The sequence below is a fragment of the Hevea brasiliensis genome, chromosome 17 (assembly GCF_030052815.1).
Source record: "Hevea brasiliensis isolate MT/VB/25A 57/8 chromosome 17, ASM3005281v1, whole genome shotgun sequence".
Taxonomy (NCBI): Eukaryota; Viridiplantae; Streptophyta; class Magnoliopsida; order Malpighiales; family Euphorbiaceae; genus Hevea; species Hevea brasiliensis.
This window is the reverse complement of record NC_079509.1, coordinates 14,713,986-14,730,866: the sequence shown is the minus strand read 5'-3', so window position 1 is coordinate 14,730,866 and position 16,881 is coordinate 14,713,986. Positions and strand designations below refer to the sequence as shown.

The 16,881-nt window shown below is 29.7% G+C and overlaps 2 protein-coding genes and 1 long non-coding RNA gene across 3 annotated transcripts; 2 read left to right on the top strand and 1 right to left on the bottom strand.

Moving 5' to 3' along the window:
- The first annotated feature begins 1,061 nt into the window (after positions 1–1,061).
- Positions 1,062–6,776, top strand: LOC131175579 (PR5-like receptor kinase). Its single transcript, XM_058140224.1, has 3 exons — positions 1,062–1,912; positions 5,163–5,201; positions 6,313–6,776. Exons 1-3 carry the CDS (start codon positions 1,876–1,878, stop codon positions 6,591–6,593), a joined length of 357 nt encoding a protein of 118 aa, XP_057996207.1. The 5' UTR covers positions 1,062–1,875; the 3' UTR covers positions 6,594–6,776.
- On the bottom strand, positions 2,787–3,655 carry LOC131175581 (uncharacterized). Its single transcript, XR_009145757.1, has 2 exons — positions 3,186–3,655; positions 2,787–3,069 (listed from the first exon to the last, which is right to left on the bottom strand). It is a non-coding gene; the product is annotated as an uncharacterized LOC131175581 (long non-coding RNA).
- Positions 6,777–8,544: 1,768 nt separating the features above from the next.
- Positions 8,545–11,977, top strand: LOC110660790 (PR5-like receptor kinase). The gene is made up of 3 exons (XM_021819226.2): positions 8,545–9,575; positions 10,099–10,119; positions 10,598–11,977. The coding sequence occupies exons 1-3, from the start codon at positions 8,921–8,923 to the stop codon at positions 11,746–11,748; spliced, it is 1,827 nt and encodes a 608-aa protein (XP_021674918.2). The 5' UTR covers positions 8,545–8,920; the 3' UTR covers positions 11,749–11,977.
- Positions 11,978–16,881: the final 4,904 nt, after the last annotated feature.

Below are 16,881 nucleotides of genomic sequence, written 5' to 3'. Positions count from 1 at the left end.
GTGACACACTGGTGTGTGAGTGCTTTAGATTGCTTTTGATGTGATTATGACCAATATCTAACTCTATGAGTCAAATGCTCACTCCCGTTCTCCCTATTTTTTCAGATTACATGAGAGTTTATTCTTATGTTTAACCTGTTTTTTTCCTCGCAAATCTATTAGTTTCTATTTCCATATTTTGTATTGTTAAATTTTAATTGTAGATCTCTGCATGTGTAGAATCATTTTATTTAACTTGGGACTATAAGATTAATTATTTTAGGGTTATAAACTTATTAATCTATGTATGTATAAATGTGTGGATAGATGACTTGTTAGATGAGGGAGTTGAACTCCTATTTGATATTATATTGATTTGTGGGTGATTGTAAGAGTGAGCTGAGCTACCAAAATGATTTTATTTTAATATTACAGGTCAAGTGAGTTGATAACTCCCCATTGAATGGTCCATGTTATGACTAGGCTCTGTTCAGTTGATTTCTTTAAATTGGGCTCAAAATATGAGTTTTATGGATGGAATGGAGATTAGTTGGACTTACTACGGACTTCGAGAACCTTATACTGATCCAAGTCCTAGTACTAGTCCGGCCCATAATTTGAGTCGTGACAAATGATATACCTTTAACTACTAAATAAAACTAAGCTAGGCACAACTTTTGAAGCAACTATGAGACTGAAAAAAAAAAAAAAAAAAAAAACCCTTCATTAAGATGTTATTATATAGTAACTAATATAATCATGGGTAATACCCTTAATTACAATATTTATTAAAGAACTTTCACAACTTTTATACACACAACCACAAGGCCATCGGCTTTGATTAAACAGTCCAAGATTTAGGGCAGATGCCCTTTTCATCATTGACCATTGAAAGGACACCCTTTTCAATCAACTTGCTTCCCTTAATTATATGTAAGCCAATCCCCACCTCTTTTTGAAAAGAAAAAAAAATCCCTTGGTCTTCTCCTTCTCAAGTCTCGACTCACCCTGCAATATTGCTCTCTTCTCCTCTCTTAACATTATAGAAATACCATCCCCCTGTCTCTCTGTCTCTCTCTCTCTGTCTCTCTGTCTCTCTGTCTCTCTCTCTCTCTCTATTGTACTATCAAGATCTCCAAATGAACCAAAACTTGTTGTTAATACCCTTCTATCCATCCATTAATCTCTTTATCATCACTTTCCTTCTCCTCGCCAGAAAGGCCACAAGTGCATATGTAGATCCTCAGTACTTGACTTGCAGCATCAACAAAACATGTGGCGATGGCCAAATTATATCCTTCCCATTCTATATTCAAGACCAGCAAGAATCTTTCTGGGGTTACCCTGGATTCAATCTCGTTTGTCATGATCGCAGTCCAGTTCTCAGACTACGAGATGATAATTATATCGTCCACAAAATCGACTACAAAAACCAGATTATTCGTGTCTCAAACGCCGCGTTTTTCCATACAAACACCGCTTGTGTTCCTCATCGATTCAAAAACACATCACTACCTGATGACCGGTTCAATCTATTTCCAAATCAGACAGAACTGTTCTTGCTTTCTCGTTGCAACTCAACACTGCTAGGAGGTAGTAATAGTGAACTTCAAAAGTACAAGGTTAATTGTTCTGGCGAAACTGAAGCTGGTCCAATTTTATCAATGTTTGATGGCGATCCTCTACTGGGTAGTGCATCAGAGGTCTGTGAAAAAGAATTGGTGGTTCCTGAAGATTCGCAAAGAGGAGAGAATGAAGGAATTGAAAGGATGATAGAAAGAGGGTTCGTGTTGAATTGGACAGCAAGTAATTGCAGCATATGCGAAAGTAGTGGAGGTAAATGTGGGTTTAATAGCAGCACCTACCATTTTAGGTGTTTCTGCCCAGACCGGCCTCATGGGTGGGGATTGTAAACCTGACCCTCCAGATGCAGGTGAGATTTTTCTTCGCTGTAGATATGGCTGTCAATTCATGGCATTACTTTGTTGGTAAACTATCATTTAAATTTATATAAAATATAAATTAATCAAATAAATAAAAACAATCAAATAATATAAAAATATAACTAATACAACATTAATGTAACTTGAATTATTTTTAATAGATTGATTAAAGTTTGAAAGCATGCAAAGTGGAAATGGGACGACGATAGGTATTCACAGAAGAGGAAGAAAATATAAAGGTGGTGTTTGGTTTACTTGATGAGTGTGATTGATAGTTGATAGACATTCAAATAGGGATGAATTAGAGTGTTTGATAAATTTTAAAAAATAAAATTGATAACTGATAAATAGTTGATATAGTACCATCAACTCAAAAAATTAATTCTATTTTTAGAATTATTTTTCATTAGTTATCGATTGATAATTAATTTAATTTAATTTTTTATTTTGATTATATTAACTTTTTTCTATTTAAATTGAAAATTAATATTATTAATATTTTTATATTTTTATTTATAATTTTAATATTTTAATTAATATATTTTAATTTTATTAAAATATTTTTTATTAATAATATAAAATATAAAATATTTATTTATATTTAAAAACTTAAAATTAATTATAAATTTTTCTTTATTAATAATAATAATTATTATTTTTTTATTTTATTTATATTTTTAAAATTATTTAATTATTTTTTAAAAAAAATTAATTATTTTTTATTTTAATAATAAAATAAAAAATATAATATATTAATTTAATAATTATATATTTATTTTAATAATAAAATAAATAATATAATATATATTTTTATTATTCATTTCATAATTTAACTGTAATAATTAAATATAATTTTATTAAATATTTAATATAAATTAATTATAATTTATTACCAATTATCAATTGACAATAATAGCTATCATTACCAATTATGGGCTATATCTAACAACAGTTAAGCCAAATACATCCATAGATCTAACAGAGAGATCTTAAAATCCAACTTCTAAACGCCCAACCCAACTCCAACCCTAACTAGGGCAGGAAAACACAGCAGATATAGCTCTTAATGTTGTCGCCTCCACAAACTATCACCGGAATGCTTGAACACTGAGGAGAGAACTGGACCAGACCAGCCCTTATCTACCATCTACAGTGATAGATCAAGCAAGGATAGGATCCAAAAAACCAGAAGAACCAGAGATTCAAGGGTGGACTTTAGGACAAGGAAGTGAGAAAACAGAGTACAGGAACTAGAGTCTGCACCGTTAAAGCCTCGAGGGCGTTGGTAACTTTGATCGATAAGCATCCCACTCGCGCTATACCCTTCTAGCCACCAATGATCGAAAAAAGACCTTCATGCCTCTAAATTAACAACCACACACACAGGGCAAAACAAACAAAAACTTCTTTACTCAGCACCTACACCTGTAAGAAGATCAGTAAACACACTAAGAAAGCATAACAGAACCCATAGCAGGCCTAAGAACCTCTCCCTTCAGCGCATGCTACTACACCAGACAAAATCACAAATATTTACATCCCCGCCTAGCGACGGGGAGGGAAACTCATCAAAATCGGGTAGTGAAAGAGGCTTTCCAAGCAAAGGGAGCCGTCGAAAACGGTAAAGAAAAGTTCTTAAAATCCTAGATCTAAAAGAAAAAATAAAGGGAGGAGAGTTTCTCTCTCTAAAAGACAGAGGTAACAAATACTGATGAGGGCGTGTTATTGGCAAATATGGCATTGGGGTTTTAGCTTAGTGATGAAGTATTAGTCTTATAAGAAGTCAAGAGATTCAATAAAATTCAATTTCTTGTAACTTAGGTCTAGACCTTGCATAGAAATTTTCTGATATGAGCCAACCCCATAAGAATCCACTACTTTACCTAAGAAATTCACAAATCCAAATAATTTTAAATTGGGTTTTGTTCTTTTGTGTTTGTTTGATCCCAAAGGTTAGATACATGCATTCAAATTCTTAATTGTATAACCCATAGTTGAATATTTGCAATTTCAAACCAAGTTTCCCGCACAAGAAGTAAGGATGTAAATAAACCAAATCCGAGCTGAGTTTTGAAGAGTTCATATTTAATTTGTTATTATTTTTTTTTTTTGAGTTTTAGCTCAGCTTATATGGAGCTTAAATTGTATACCAATAAATTCAAATTTAGCTCATTTAGAAAATGAGTTTTAAATGAGTTGAGTCAACCCCAGCTTTTATCAAATTGAGTCTTGAGTAGCTCGTAACTGGAGTCCTTTATTGAGTAAGTTTTATGTTTAGAATTATAAAATTCAAACTACATGGTTATAATTAGTTTTCATATAAAAAATAATTTAATTTTTATAAAAATTAAATTTAAATTACAAATAATTATATTTAATAAAATATATTTTATATATCAATTATATCATAGTTTAAACAATACATCATTTTTAAAATATTCATAAATAAAATAATAAATATTTATAATATAATAAAATACAATAATTAATATAAGTACTTTTATAATCAAGATAATTCATAAGCTTATTAAATGGGTTAACTCTCAAGTCTTTATGGTTGGTAACAACGGGTTTGGCCATTAAGGAAAAATAAGTCAATTAATTTTAATGACTCAATTTAAATTTCAAAATTTTTAAATTTAATTCAATAACATCAAGTGATATGGCCAATTTTAATTCTCTATCTCTCTATTTTCTTTCCTTTTCTCTCACTTTCTCTCAATTTGTCATCAAACATACCCTCTTTCTGTAAATAGAAATTCTTTTTTTCAACTTCTTGAATATCAAAAGAGAAGTAATGGCTGTGATTTTATCAAGATGTCGAGTTCTACCTCTGAGGGTTGGGTGTATGTTCTACTTATTGACAAAAAAAAAAAAGAAAGAGAAGCGATGACATATCTTAAATGCTAATTGTTATGCCTCTGAAAAACAAACTTACATACATAATATTCCTCTGCATGCTAAGTTCTGACAATTCTGCATATGTTTCACAACCTTGTTTTGGGATAGACTTGTGGTTTACCTCAGTTTCTTAATTGTGTCCTGTACAGTCTTTGATATTTATTTAATTTTTTGTTGAACAAGAGAACCTATTCTTTTACACTGAGCACTGAATTTATATTGCAGTTTTTTTTTTTTTTTTGAAAATTACTTTGTTGAGATTTCGAAGTACGCAAATTTTTTCAGCATAAGTTCAGGGTTTTTGTTCAACACCATAGTTCTTTGTACATTCTGCTGCAGGAAAGAACAAGTTGGGATTGAGGCTAGGATTGGCATTGGGTAAGTCAATAGCTAAAATTTCTCTGCTTTATATGTTTGTTCTTAATGCTTTATTTAAACCTTTCCATATTTAAATAACTTTAGTTTGTTTGAAATTGAAATATACTTTTTAGCTTAATTTTTAGATTACCATTAACTAATTAATCCTTAATTATCTAGAAAATGATGTCACAATGAGATTTTTTTCCGATTCCGAGACACCTACAACAACTTAATTGAATGGTTTTGTTCATACAGTGCCTCATTTTTGTTTGTTTACCACAAGCAGTGCAATTGTAGTTCTTATTGTGATTGCAGTCTGTTGTCTTATTAGAAAATTGAAATCCGACTTCTCCATTTTCTTTTGGAAGAAGAAAACAAAAGAATATAGAAGCATTGATGCCTTCCTCAAGAACCATGGACCTATACCCCTGAAAAGATATAGATATACAGAAGTGAAGAAAATGACAGAGACCTTCAAAGAGAAACTAGGCCAAGGAGGCTATGGAGGTGTGTTTAAAGGCAAGTTACCTGATGGTCGTCTCGTGGCAGTCAAGGTCTTGAAGGAATCAAAAAGTAATGGGGAAGAATTTGTTAATGAGGTAGCAAGCATTAGTAGGACTTTGCATGTTAACATTGTCAGTCTTTTAGGATTTTGCTATAATGGTCCCAAACGCGTTCTAATTTATGACTTCATGCCTAATGGATCTCTTGAAACATATATATATAAACAAAATCCCTCGAGAACTAATCATGAATTGGGATTGGAAACACTACATGAAATTGCAATTGGCATTGCTCAGGGGTTAGAATACTTGCACCGAGGTTGTAATACAAGGATATTGCATTTTGACATAAAGCCTTAACATTCTTTTAGATGAAAACTTTTGTCCTAAAATTTCAGATTTTGGTCTTGCTAAAATATGCCCTGAAAGAGAGAGTATCATATCAATGATGGGCACAAGAGGGACTATTGGATATATTGCACCCGAATTATTTTATAGAAATTTTGGTGGAGTATCTTATAAATCTGATGTTTATAGCTACGGGATGCTAATGCTAGAAATGGTTGGAGGAAGAAAAAACATTTGCTTTGTGGAAGATGATTATACTAGTGAGATTTATTTTCCAGATTGGATATACAAGAGTCTTGAACAAGGTGAAAAGATTGGACTATTTGGGATCAACGATGAAGAGGAAAATCAAATAGCAAGAAAAATGATCCTAGTGAGTTTGTGGTGCATACAAACGAATCCCTCAAACCGTCCTTCAATGGGTAAAGTTGTAGAAATGTTGCAAGGAAGCATTGCATCCTTGCCAATTCCACCCAGACCGACCTTGGTTTCCGCATCAAGATCACTTCCGCGAGCAACGATAAATTCTTCAACTTCAACAACTGGCATAACAATGTGAGTCTCCCGAGTAAAGAAATGTATGCTTGTTTGAACTCTATATAAGAGCTTGTTAGTCTCTATTGCCCTCAGTGATTGCTTAATTGGTTGCACCCTCTCTTTATGACTCAATTGTATTTTTTAAGGAAAAACCACTGGAATCATAATGTTTTCAATTTCACTTAATATTTTGTTTCTTTGTCCATTAATGAGTTAGTACTAGAGATTTGAGTTCTAAACACTGCCTTCTTACATGGAGTTTTGAATGAGGAAGTACGCATGGAGCTTCCACTGGTTTCGAAGCCACAACAATAAATCAAGTCTGCAAAAGTCTATATATGGTTTGAAATAGGCAAGCAGACAGTGGCATGCAAAATTATTAGATGCTCTCATAACAGGGTTTTTAGCAAGCTCCTTCTGATTCGTCCTTGTAAGTCTACTGACTCAACATTCAATGCTCTACTTATTTATGTTGTTGATCCTAGCTAGCTAGTAAACATATTTCATAGATTCAGCAAATAAAAGTTTATATTCGTGACACTTTCAAAATCAAAGAAATAGGTTGATTAAAATGCTTTCTGGGAACTGAGGTTGCAAGGTCTTTCACAAGCATTAATCAATCACATAGAAAATGCACTTTTGAATTGCTTGCAGACATTGATTGTTTGGGATGTAAGCCATCCCAGTCTCCAATGAGTTACACCAATTAAACTAAATTAAAATATATTATCAGTTATCAGTTAAAAGAAAATTGAATTTAACCAAAAACAAAAATGTTCATTAGTTATTAGGTATGACTGAACTAACTAAAAAATATATATATAATATATAATTTATATTATTAATTAGTAAAATATTAATAAAAATATATTTGTTTTTGTTTTTTATTTATAAAAAAAATAGATATGATAGATTTTTGTAATATAATTTATAAATTAAATATTATTAATAAAATAATATAGATGCTAATAAATTACTTATCATTAATCTATAGTTGGGGCTTTATCTTTTCTTCATTTTTGTTGTTCTAATTGATGACCAAATGTGAGCTTGTTAGAGTCTCTGAAATCCATATACATGAAGTTGGATTCAAATCATAAAAAATCACAATTTATTACGTGTCATACATTTTGATTTTGCAGAAATCAACTTGTATCTGAAGTCTACTATCCCGACTGATCTAGATTCATGTCAAAGCAGATCTATAAAGGGAGGCAAAGTATTCCTTACTAAATTTTAAAAGTGTTTCATATCTAAAACTCGAACTTGAGATCATTAGTTAAGAGAGAATGGATGCTTAATATTCTATCTCACCCCAGATTATGTGTCATATATATTTCATTGATAAATGGTATTTTAGTTAATTAATATTTTGTCATATAAATATAATTAAAAAAAATTCATTAAAATTATAGAGTCCAATAAAAATGAAAATTGTAGTATTTAAAATCTTGATTTTCAAAAGTTGTTTGAAAGAGTAACAAAGAGGACAAAAGAAATAAAATAAATGGTGCAGAGGATGATAAAATTTAACAAATATTGACACGTGAAATAAATAATAAAATTAAATTAAACAAGAGAATTAAAAAAAAAGTATGTAGAAGTAGAAGTTTTTTGCAATTTTAATAAAGGGAAAGTGCAAAATAAGAATTCTATTTTTACATACTTTTCATTAAATTTTTGGATAAATTTTTGCCATCATTCATTAATTTATGAGTTATTTTAGGATCATCCCCTAATTTTAGTTTATATCATAAATATCTTCAAATTTTAATTTAAGTAACCTAAAAAGTCTCTAATGAAATTTTAATATTTTATATGTCTTCTTTCAATTTAAATGAGTGTAATGACTTCTCAATTTTAATTTATATTATAAAAATTTTTAAATTTCAATTTAATATATAAAAAACTAATTATTACTTATTTTTATTAATTTTCCGATTAACTGAGAATAAAATATCAACATCCGTATTATTTTTCTTTTCTGCTGAGTCGTGGCGGACCAAAACATACGTAGCACGAAATTTCACAAGGGTACCCCACCTTTGCTCTTTTTTCCTTTAAAGTCTATATCCCCAAGTCTTCCATGTCAATTTTCCAAGTCCACTGACGTGTTTACCATCTCCATAGCCATATATTGTAGAGGGGTAATAATGAAAGAGAATTACTAACCTTCTTGGTGGTTCTTTCCTTTCAATTGGTTCATGGCTGCTTTCTCTTTGATTCTTCTCTTTGCACTCTTTCTCCCTCTTTTCTGCTTTCTCTTTGATTCTTCTCTTTGCACTCTTTCTCCCTCTTTTTCCCTTTATCAAGGGTTGTCCACCCCCTTTTCCCTGTGGAAGACTCGAAATGCTCAGTTTCCCTGTCACTACGGACAGATATGAAGAGTGGTGCGGTCCCTTTGTGGTGGATCATTGCAAAGGAAAGGAAATTCCGAAGATCCAGTTTGAGAGGGGAACTGGAAAATGGTATCATTTGGAAAGCATCTCCCCATATGAAAAAAATGGGATCCAGTTATCGACTAACATTTCGGTTACTGACATAGAGCTCCAGAATCATTTGAATTCCAAGAAATGTGAGTCCTTCAACAATCTGAGTCTTCTCACTCTCACATACGCTTCTTTTCAAATTGACTCCAGTCTAACAACCATATACAAATGCAACCACTCTGTAGATTTTCCAGAACCTTCTTTTAATTTTATTAGTTATACAAAGTGCCCCGACTTCAAAATCTATTATCCTAAGAAGGATAATGCAAGTATACCGAGGCCTCAGCGTAACTGTTCAATTGTGCAGCTCCCACTAAACACAAACAATGATCATGACGACATATTCCGAATGTTAGCTGCTAACTTCTCTCTTAATGTAAGCATACGGCTTGATTGTTACCACTGTCATTTAAGTGGTGGAGAATGTAAAGAATGTATTGGTGAAGAGGGAAATAAACCACCTCCTGGTCCTCAACCACCTCTGTCTCCTCCAAAAAGGACAGAAAGACACAAAGGTACAGTGCTGGCATATTTCTTTAGACAAGATTCTAAATACAACTTGCACATATGTTCCCTGTAGTTTATATCTTCAACTTTTTGCATCTATATCCTGTATGGTTTGTGATAGTTTAATTTAGTTTTTTAAATAGAAAGCAAATTGGATTTGTTGGTCAATTTTTAAGGATCAGAGTTTGACTCTGGGGGCCACATCACACAGGAGATTTTTTTTCCCCCTTTTTGAATCCTCTAGTATCGATGTGTATAGTCTTCTCTTTGCCGAATAGAGAACAAGAACTTTAATACAAATATTCGAAATCTAACATGTGATACCTTCTTATGTACTTATCACAATACCAAAAATAAAAATAAAATAGTTCTCCGCTGCATATTAGCAGTTTTTGATCCAGCCTCTCTGCTTTCTCTTCTTATTCGTGAATATTTTATTAAACTCTTGGCATATAAACATTTGCCAATTTGAATTTGGCATTTATTTAATATTTAAAACTAACACTATAGTTCTTTGTGCTTATGTTGCAGGATCGCGATGGAAACCAGTAGGTATCATACTTTTTTCACCTCTCAAATAATTCTTTTTCAACATTAATAAGAAACTTGTTAGAATCCCATATCGAAACAATATAAAGTAAAAGGGCAATATATAAGTGATTAGGTTGCAACATTAACTTGACTAGTTATTTTGATGTATAAAGCAATGTAATCATTTATATAACCAGGACTGGGTTATGGGTTTCAACCTCTCATAAAGGCTATATAATTGGGTCCGTGTTGGTTAAAAATAAAAAATACAAACTAATTGTCAAGTATTAACTATATGTGGTTGCAATTGAGGGGGAGTGTTGGAATCCCACATCTAAACAATATGAAGTAAAAGGGTAATCACTTATATAAGTCTGAATTAAAATGAATTAATTTGTAATTTGACTAACACTCTCTCCAAATTTAACAAAACTTCCTAGCATTACAACAATTTCTTTCATGAATATATGTTTAGTTAAAGTTAAATGTTGCCTTCTAGGTATCGGATGTGCTATTGTCACTATGATAATTTTGATGGTCATCATAACTTTGCTTTGGCATCGATATAATAGAAGAAAACATGGTTCCTCCAATTTCTTGATTTTCTATTGGAAGAACACACAAGACAATGAAAGTATTGAGGCTTTTCTTAAGAACCATGGAGTGATGGCACCAAAAAGATACAGGTACACAGAAGTAAAGAAAATGACAGGGTCCTTCAATGATAAACTAGGCCAAGGAGGTTATGGAAGTGTTTTCAACGGGAAGTTACCAGATGGCCGTCTTGTGGCAGTGAAGGTGTTGAAGGAATCGAAAAGCAATGGAGAAGAATTTATAAATGAGGTTGCAAGCATTAGTAGGACTTCTCACGTCAACATTGTTGCTCTTTTAGGATTTTGTTTTGAGGGTTCCAAACGAGCATTAATCTATGAATTCATGATTAATGGATCTCTTGAGAAGTACATATACAAAGAAAATCTCTTGAAGGCTGATCGTCAATTGGGTTGGGAAACAATACACCAAATTGCAGTTGGTATTGCTCGAGGATTAGAGTACTTGCACCGAGGGTGTAATACAAGGATTGTACATTTTGACATAAAGCCTCACAACATTCTTCTAGATGAAACTTTCTGTCCTAAAATTTCTGATTTTGGTCTAGCTAAAATTTGCCCCAGAAAAGAGAGTATCATATCAATAATGGGTGCTAGAGGGACAGCTGGATATATTGCACCTGAAGTATTTTGTAGAAATTTTGGAGGGGTTTCTCACAAGTCTGATGTTTATAGCTATGGGATGCTAGTGTTAGAAATGGTTGGAGGAAGAAGGAATATATGTGCTTTAGTTGAGAATACTAGTGAGATATATTTTCCTCATTGGATATTCAAGCGTCTCGAACTAGGAGAAGAACTTGAACTTGATGGAATTGGTAACGAAGAGGACAGCCGAATAGCAAGAAGAATAGTGTTAGTGAGTTTATGGTGCATACAAACTGATCCCTCAAATCGGCCACCAATGAGCAGAGTGGTAGAAATGCTGCAAGCGAGACTCGAGTCATTGGCAATCCCACCTAAACCATATTTGTGCTCCCCTTCAAGGTCTCCTCTAAGATCGGTGGAAAGTTCATCGCCCTCGCAACATTGTGATTCTTAGGACTATTAAGAACCTTCTTCCTTTCCACTAGCATTTGTGACTCTCAATAACTGCTTGCTAGGAATATCTTTTAAAACTGTGACATATAAGCTTGTCAGTGGATATTGCTCTCAAAAATGGGATAATTACTTGCGCTCTTGCAAATGGCAGCTCGGTTGTTAGAATTTAGAAAATAAATTCTTCTCATATACCATGGGGAACAAGCTGAGTTGGTATTTCGTTCATTATTGATTAGTGTGTTCTAGTTTCTAGATCTGTCTTAAACATGAAAACAGCATACATAATTCGTGGCCTTGCTGTAAATGTTAGTGACACTACTAAAATGCTAATGAATCTATGGGCTGTTGGGTACTAAGATCTCGAGTTCAATCTAAGTGATACCAAATACGTGTGCATGATCAATTGCTGTTGATGTGTGCAGATGATCTAGAAGTTGGCTTATTTCTGCACAAGCAGTCCTGATTTTTCCAATACTGTTACATTGTGAAGGAACTACCACTGAAATTACTATCCCCCCTGTAATTTTAATTTTAAATTTTTTATTCTTCAACTGAGGATTGAAGTTCTGAAGTTAGGAGTCCAACAGTAAGTTTAGTAACAAATTAAAAGGAATAAGCAAGAATAATCACAGTTTTTACAGGTGAAGTAAACAGAGTTCCTACATTTTTGTGATTGAAAAAATGGTAACTTACAATTTAGTCCTTAAAATTTAACAAAATATATAACTAGTCTCTATATTCAAAACTAAGCAATTTAGTCTATGAGTTTTGATAAAATCTATAATTTAGTCCTTACCATTGAAATTTAAGTTAAGTTATTATTAATTCTAGCAAAAATATCAAAATGCCATTAAATCTTTTTTCAATCTGAAAATAATTTGATCCTTAAAATTTTATTTTATTGGCAATTTAATACCTGAAATTTGGTTAAACTTACAAATTGATCCTTATAGTTTTAAAATTAATAATTTTGTTCTTAACATTTTAATAAACCTATAAATTAATTCTTACCGTTAAAATTACAGTTAATTTCTCATTAAATTTAACAAAAATATCAAAATGCTTTTAACTCTGTTTTCGATATGAAAACAATTTAGTCCTTCAATTTTTATTTTAATAACAATTTATCCATATTCATATATTTTTTTCTTTTTTTTATATAAAAATATTATAAATTGATATATATATATATATATATATATATAATTATTTATATATTATTAAAATCATAATGACATAAATAGAATTTTACAAAATTATGATGGCTTATTTATAAATAGTTATAATATTTAAGGATGTAAAAAATTTTATAATTAAATAAAATTTTTAAGGAGCTTAAATTAATATTATAATAATTTAAATTTAAAATTTTTTAATTTAATGGGACTCATATTTTAAAGATATAGGAACTAAATTACTAATAAAATAAAATTTAGGAACTAAATTATTAAGAAAATAAAACTTTAATGTTAAATTATTTTTAAATTAAAAATAAAGATAAGGGTGTTTTGGCCATTTTTCTTAAAATTAATAGTAATTTAATGAAATTATAATAATAGAAACTAAATTATAGATTTTATCACATTTTAAAGATTAAATTACTTAATTTTAAAAATTTAAAAATTAAATTATAAATTTTATCAAATTTTAAATATTTAATTGTAATTTAATCTTTAAAAAAATGAATTCAGACTTTTCAATCCTAAGTGGCAATACAGTACACGACAAATGAGCAAAGAAACGGAGAAGGCTCCACTTCCCCTGTGTGGAAGGAGTCACTGATTCCTGCAAGAAATTCAACAATCATGATTGCTCGAAAATATATGGATTATAGTAACCAAAGTAATAATGTCATTAGACCCTTTTGATTAATCTAACCACCATGTCAATATTTCCTTCAAAGGAAATTCACTTTCCTAAAGAAATGAAAAGGACTTTCAAACTTTAATTTTTTTTCAGTTTTACATTTTTTTTTAAAGAATTTGAAGAAACAAAGGAAAAGAGAAGAGAAAAGAAGAGATTAATTATGCTGAATAATCCTGTGGTCGGTTTGAATTAGCTCATCTTTTCTTCTTTTAAATCATTATCTTTGAAATCCTCACTTGTCATATTTTAACAAATGGACTATCTGTCTTGCATCTGTAAAATTTAGTCCCGTGATAAATATATTAAATTAAATCTTATTTAAAATTTAATTAAAGAAAGTTAATTATTAAATTAAGCAAGCACAAAAAGTGATTGCTACTATTGGAGATTGTATTATTTCCTTTATAGATCTTAACTTTTTCATAAATTGACAATTAAAAATTAATTTGCTATTTGATATTAATCGGATAGAAAGTGCTTTCTTTTTTTTATAGATATATGTGTCATCAGAAGCTAGTATTAGAAAAAATACGTTTGGTAAAAAAAATTTAAAAATTAAGAATTTAATATTATTTTTATAAATTTTAACTTTTAAAACTAATAATTATTAATTTAGATTTTATTTATTTCATAATTTTTTTTAAAAAAATATTTTTTAAATATTTTTTATATTTTATAATATTTGAGACACTTTAAAAAATTAATTAATAAAAAATAAATTTTTTTTTAAATGATTTTTTTATTTTTAAAATTTTAATAATTTTATTAAAATATCAAAATACTTATACATAAATAAAATAAATACATATAATTATTTAAAATTATATTCATAAAAAATATATTTTTTAAAAATATTATTTATGAAAAATATTTTTTATATATAAATTGTTTTTCATAAAATAAATAAAATTTTAAATTTCAAAATTAACATTTAATTATAAAAAGGCGTAAATATTAATTGTATAAAAAATTTGGACGCAGGTTTTCACCCTTCCTCGTTTCATTCATTTATTATTTCTCAGATATAAATACTTATTAAGATTTTATATTAATTATTTTATATAAATATATTTTACTCTCATAAATTTAAAAGTTTAATGTAGGTATGAAAATGAGTTTAATAACCATTTAATTAAATATATATATATATATAAAGTCGTGTATTTTTTTACACATTTTAATTAATTATATATATATTGATATAAATATTTAATCTAATAATTATTAAATTCATTATCATATGAGCTTAAATTTATATTAAAAATAATACTAAATAGCTCAAATTGAGCTAACTCAAATGCCTTAATTATATCCTCAATTAATGAGGAGTAACGAGAAGAAGTATTTTCATGACTAATGTACCCTTATAGAAAAGCTTGATGGCTCGAAGGTAGTTTTTGGTGTCATACATTATGCATACATTAATTATTGAATCGGTCCAATTGGTCAAACCAATTTAATTGAAAATCGAATTAATAATCAATCTAATTTAAGTGTTAAATCTGAATTTCACAGAATCATATTAACGTTATAATAATATTTATTATTTAAATATAATTTTAATATAAAACTTCAAAATTGTAAATTATATTCACAAACACAATTAAATTATGCTTAAAGCTACTGCATTTCTTCATTTATAATTCTTATTTATATCAACTAAAGTTCCTTATCTCTCTCCTCTTATATTTTATAATGTAGATTTCAAATTAAATTTTATTTACTTAAAATATAATATATAAAAATTTATAAATATTATTATAAAAATATATTTTATATTTAATTAATTATTTATATAAACTGATTTGAGTAATGGATATCTAGCATACAAAACTCGAATTCGACTCAAACACTTAATATGCTTGGTGTTGTTGATGGAGGAAGAGAAAGAAAAATAGAGTTTTGCAAGTAAGAAAATTAACATTATGATCAAATGAGTTTAATATGAGTTAATATTAAGATTTTCAAATTCGATTCAGTCATTGAATAGTAAAAAGGAGAGTTAAAGTTTTAAAATTCAACTGAATTAGAATTGGGATTTAATCAATGTACTATTAGATAAATATTAATATATGAATTAATAATATTTTAAAAATAATAATAATAAATTATTATACTTTATAGGTTGATATGTTTTACAAATAATTATTACCTTATAACAAAAGAAATATTTAGAGTAAATATTAAAATAATCATTTTAATATCAATGAAGATAAATTTTAATATATTAAATTTTTATACATTAAAAAATTGAATAAGAAACCAATTAAATAATTTAAAATAGCATTATAATAAATTATCTATACCATATGTCATGACCCAAATTCTGGGTCGGACTGGCACTAAGACTTGAGTCAACATAAAGCTCTCGAAACCTGTAGTAAGCTTAACTATTCCTAACCCTTCCATAGAGCCCACAAATATAATCCAATTTTGAGAAAACAAACAGAGATAGTCCGATTATAAATTGAACTATCCAACGGAGAGTTTTAGCTCAACAGACCTGTAAACACAAGATAACTCAATTTAGGGAGTTCAGCTTACTCTCGCAATCCTCATACAGATAAATAATCCAATGGGAGCTCAGCTCCCTCATCCAAGGTAAATACTCATCTCATACATTCCAACATCTCTATATAATAGGTTTACAATTTCAAAAGAAATAGATTATCACATTCCCAACAAGATTAGAATACTACTAACACATGCGGAGTTCTAAATTATAAATTAAGGAAATAAAATAGAAATAAGCTACTGTTGTGTAAACCTGCGAGAGATGAAGCAAGTTATTCACAAAAAGAGTCTACCTGTCACCTGGGGAAAAATGGTTGAACAAGGGTGAGCATTTGACTAATAGAGTAAAATATTGATTTTAAATACAATTTTTATAACTATCTAGAACTAATGCATTGCCTGGATATGAATTGCAGTATAGTCACATAATATCAAACAATTCAAGCAATATTCGCATAAAAGATAATTTGGAACATGCACATACCTGTGTGTCTCAACAACATATATACATATGAGAGCTGATCACCTATACAGCTCTCTTAATTTCAATACCTGCCAACGAGATCAATTCCAGCCGGACTTTCTCTTAATAATCCAAATGCGGAGAGTTAGCGAGATCAACTCATAGTTATACTCACCCTGACTCATCGACATATAAGGATCGGGTCTCAGTGAGTCAAGCTCTAGCTATGACTACCTGTCCTACCCATATCCATAACCTCACCACACGCACACTGACACATGCACACAGCTC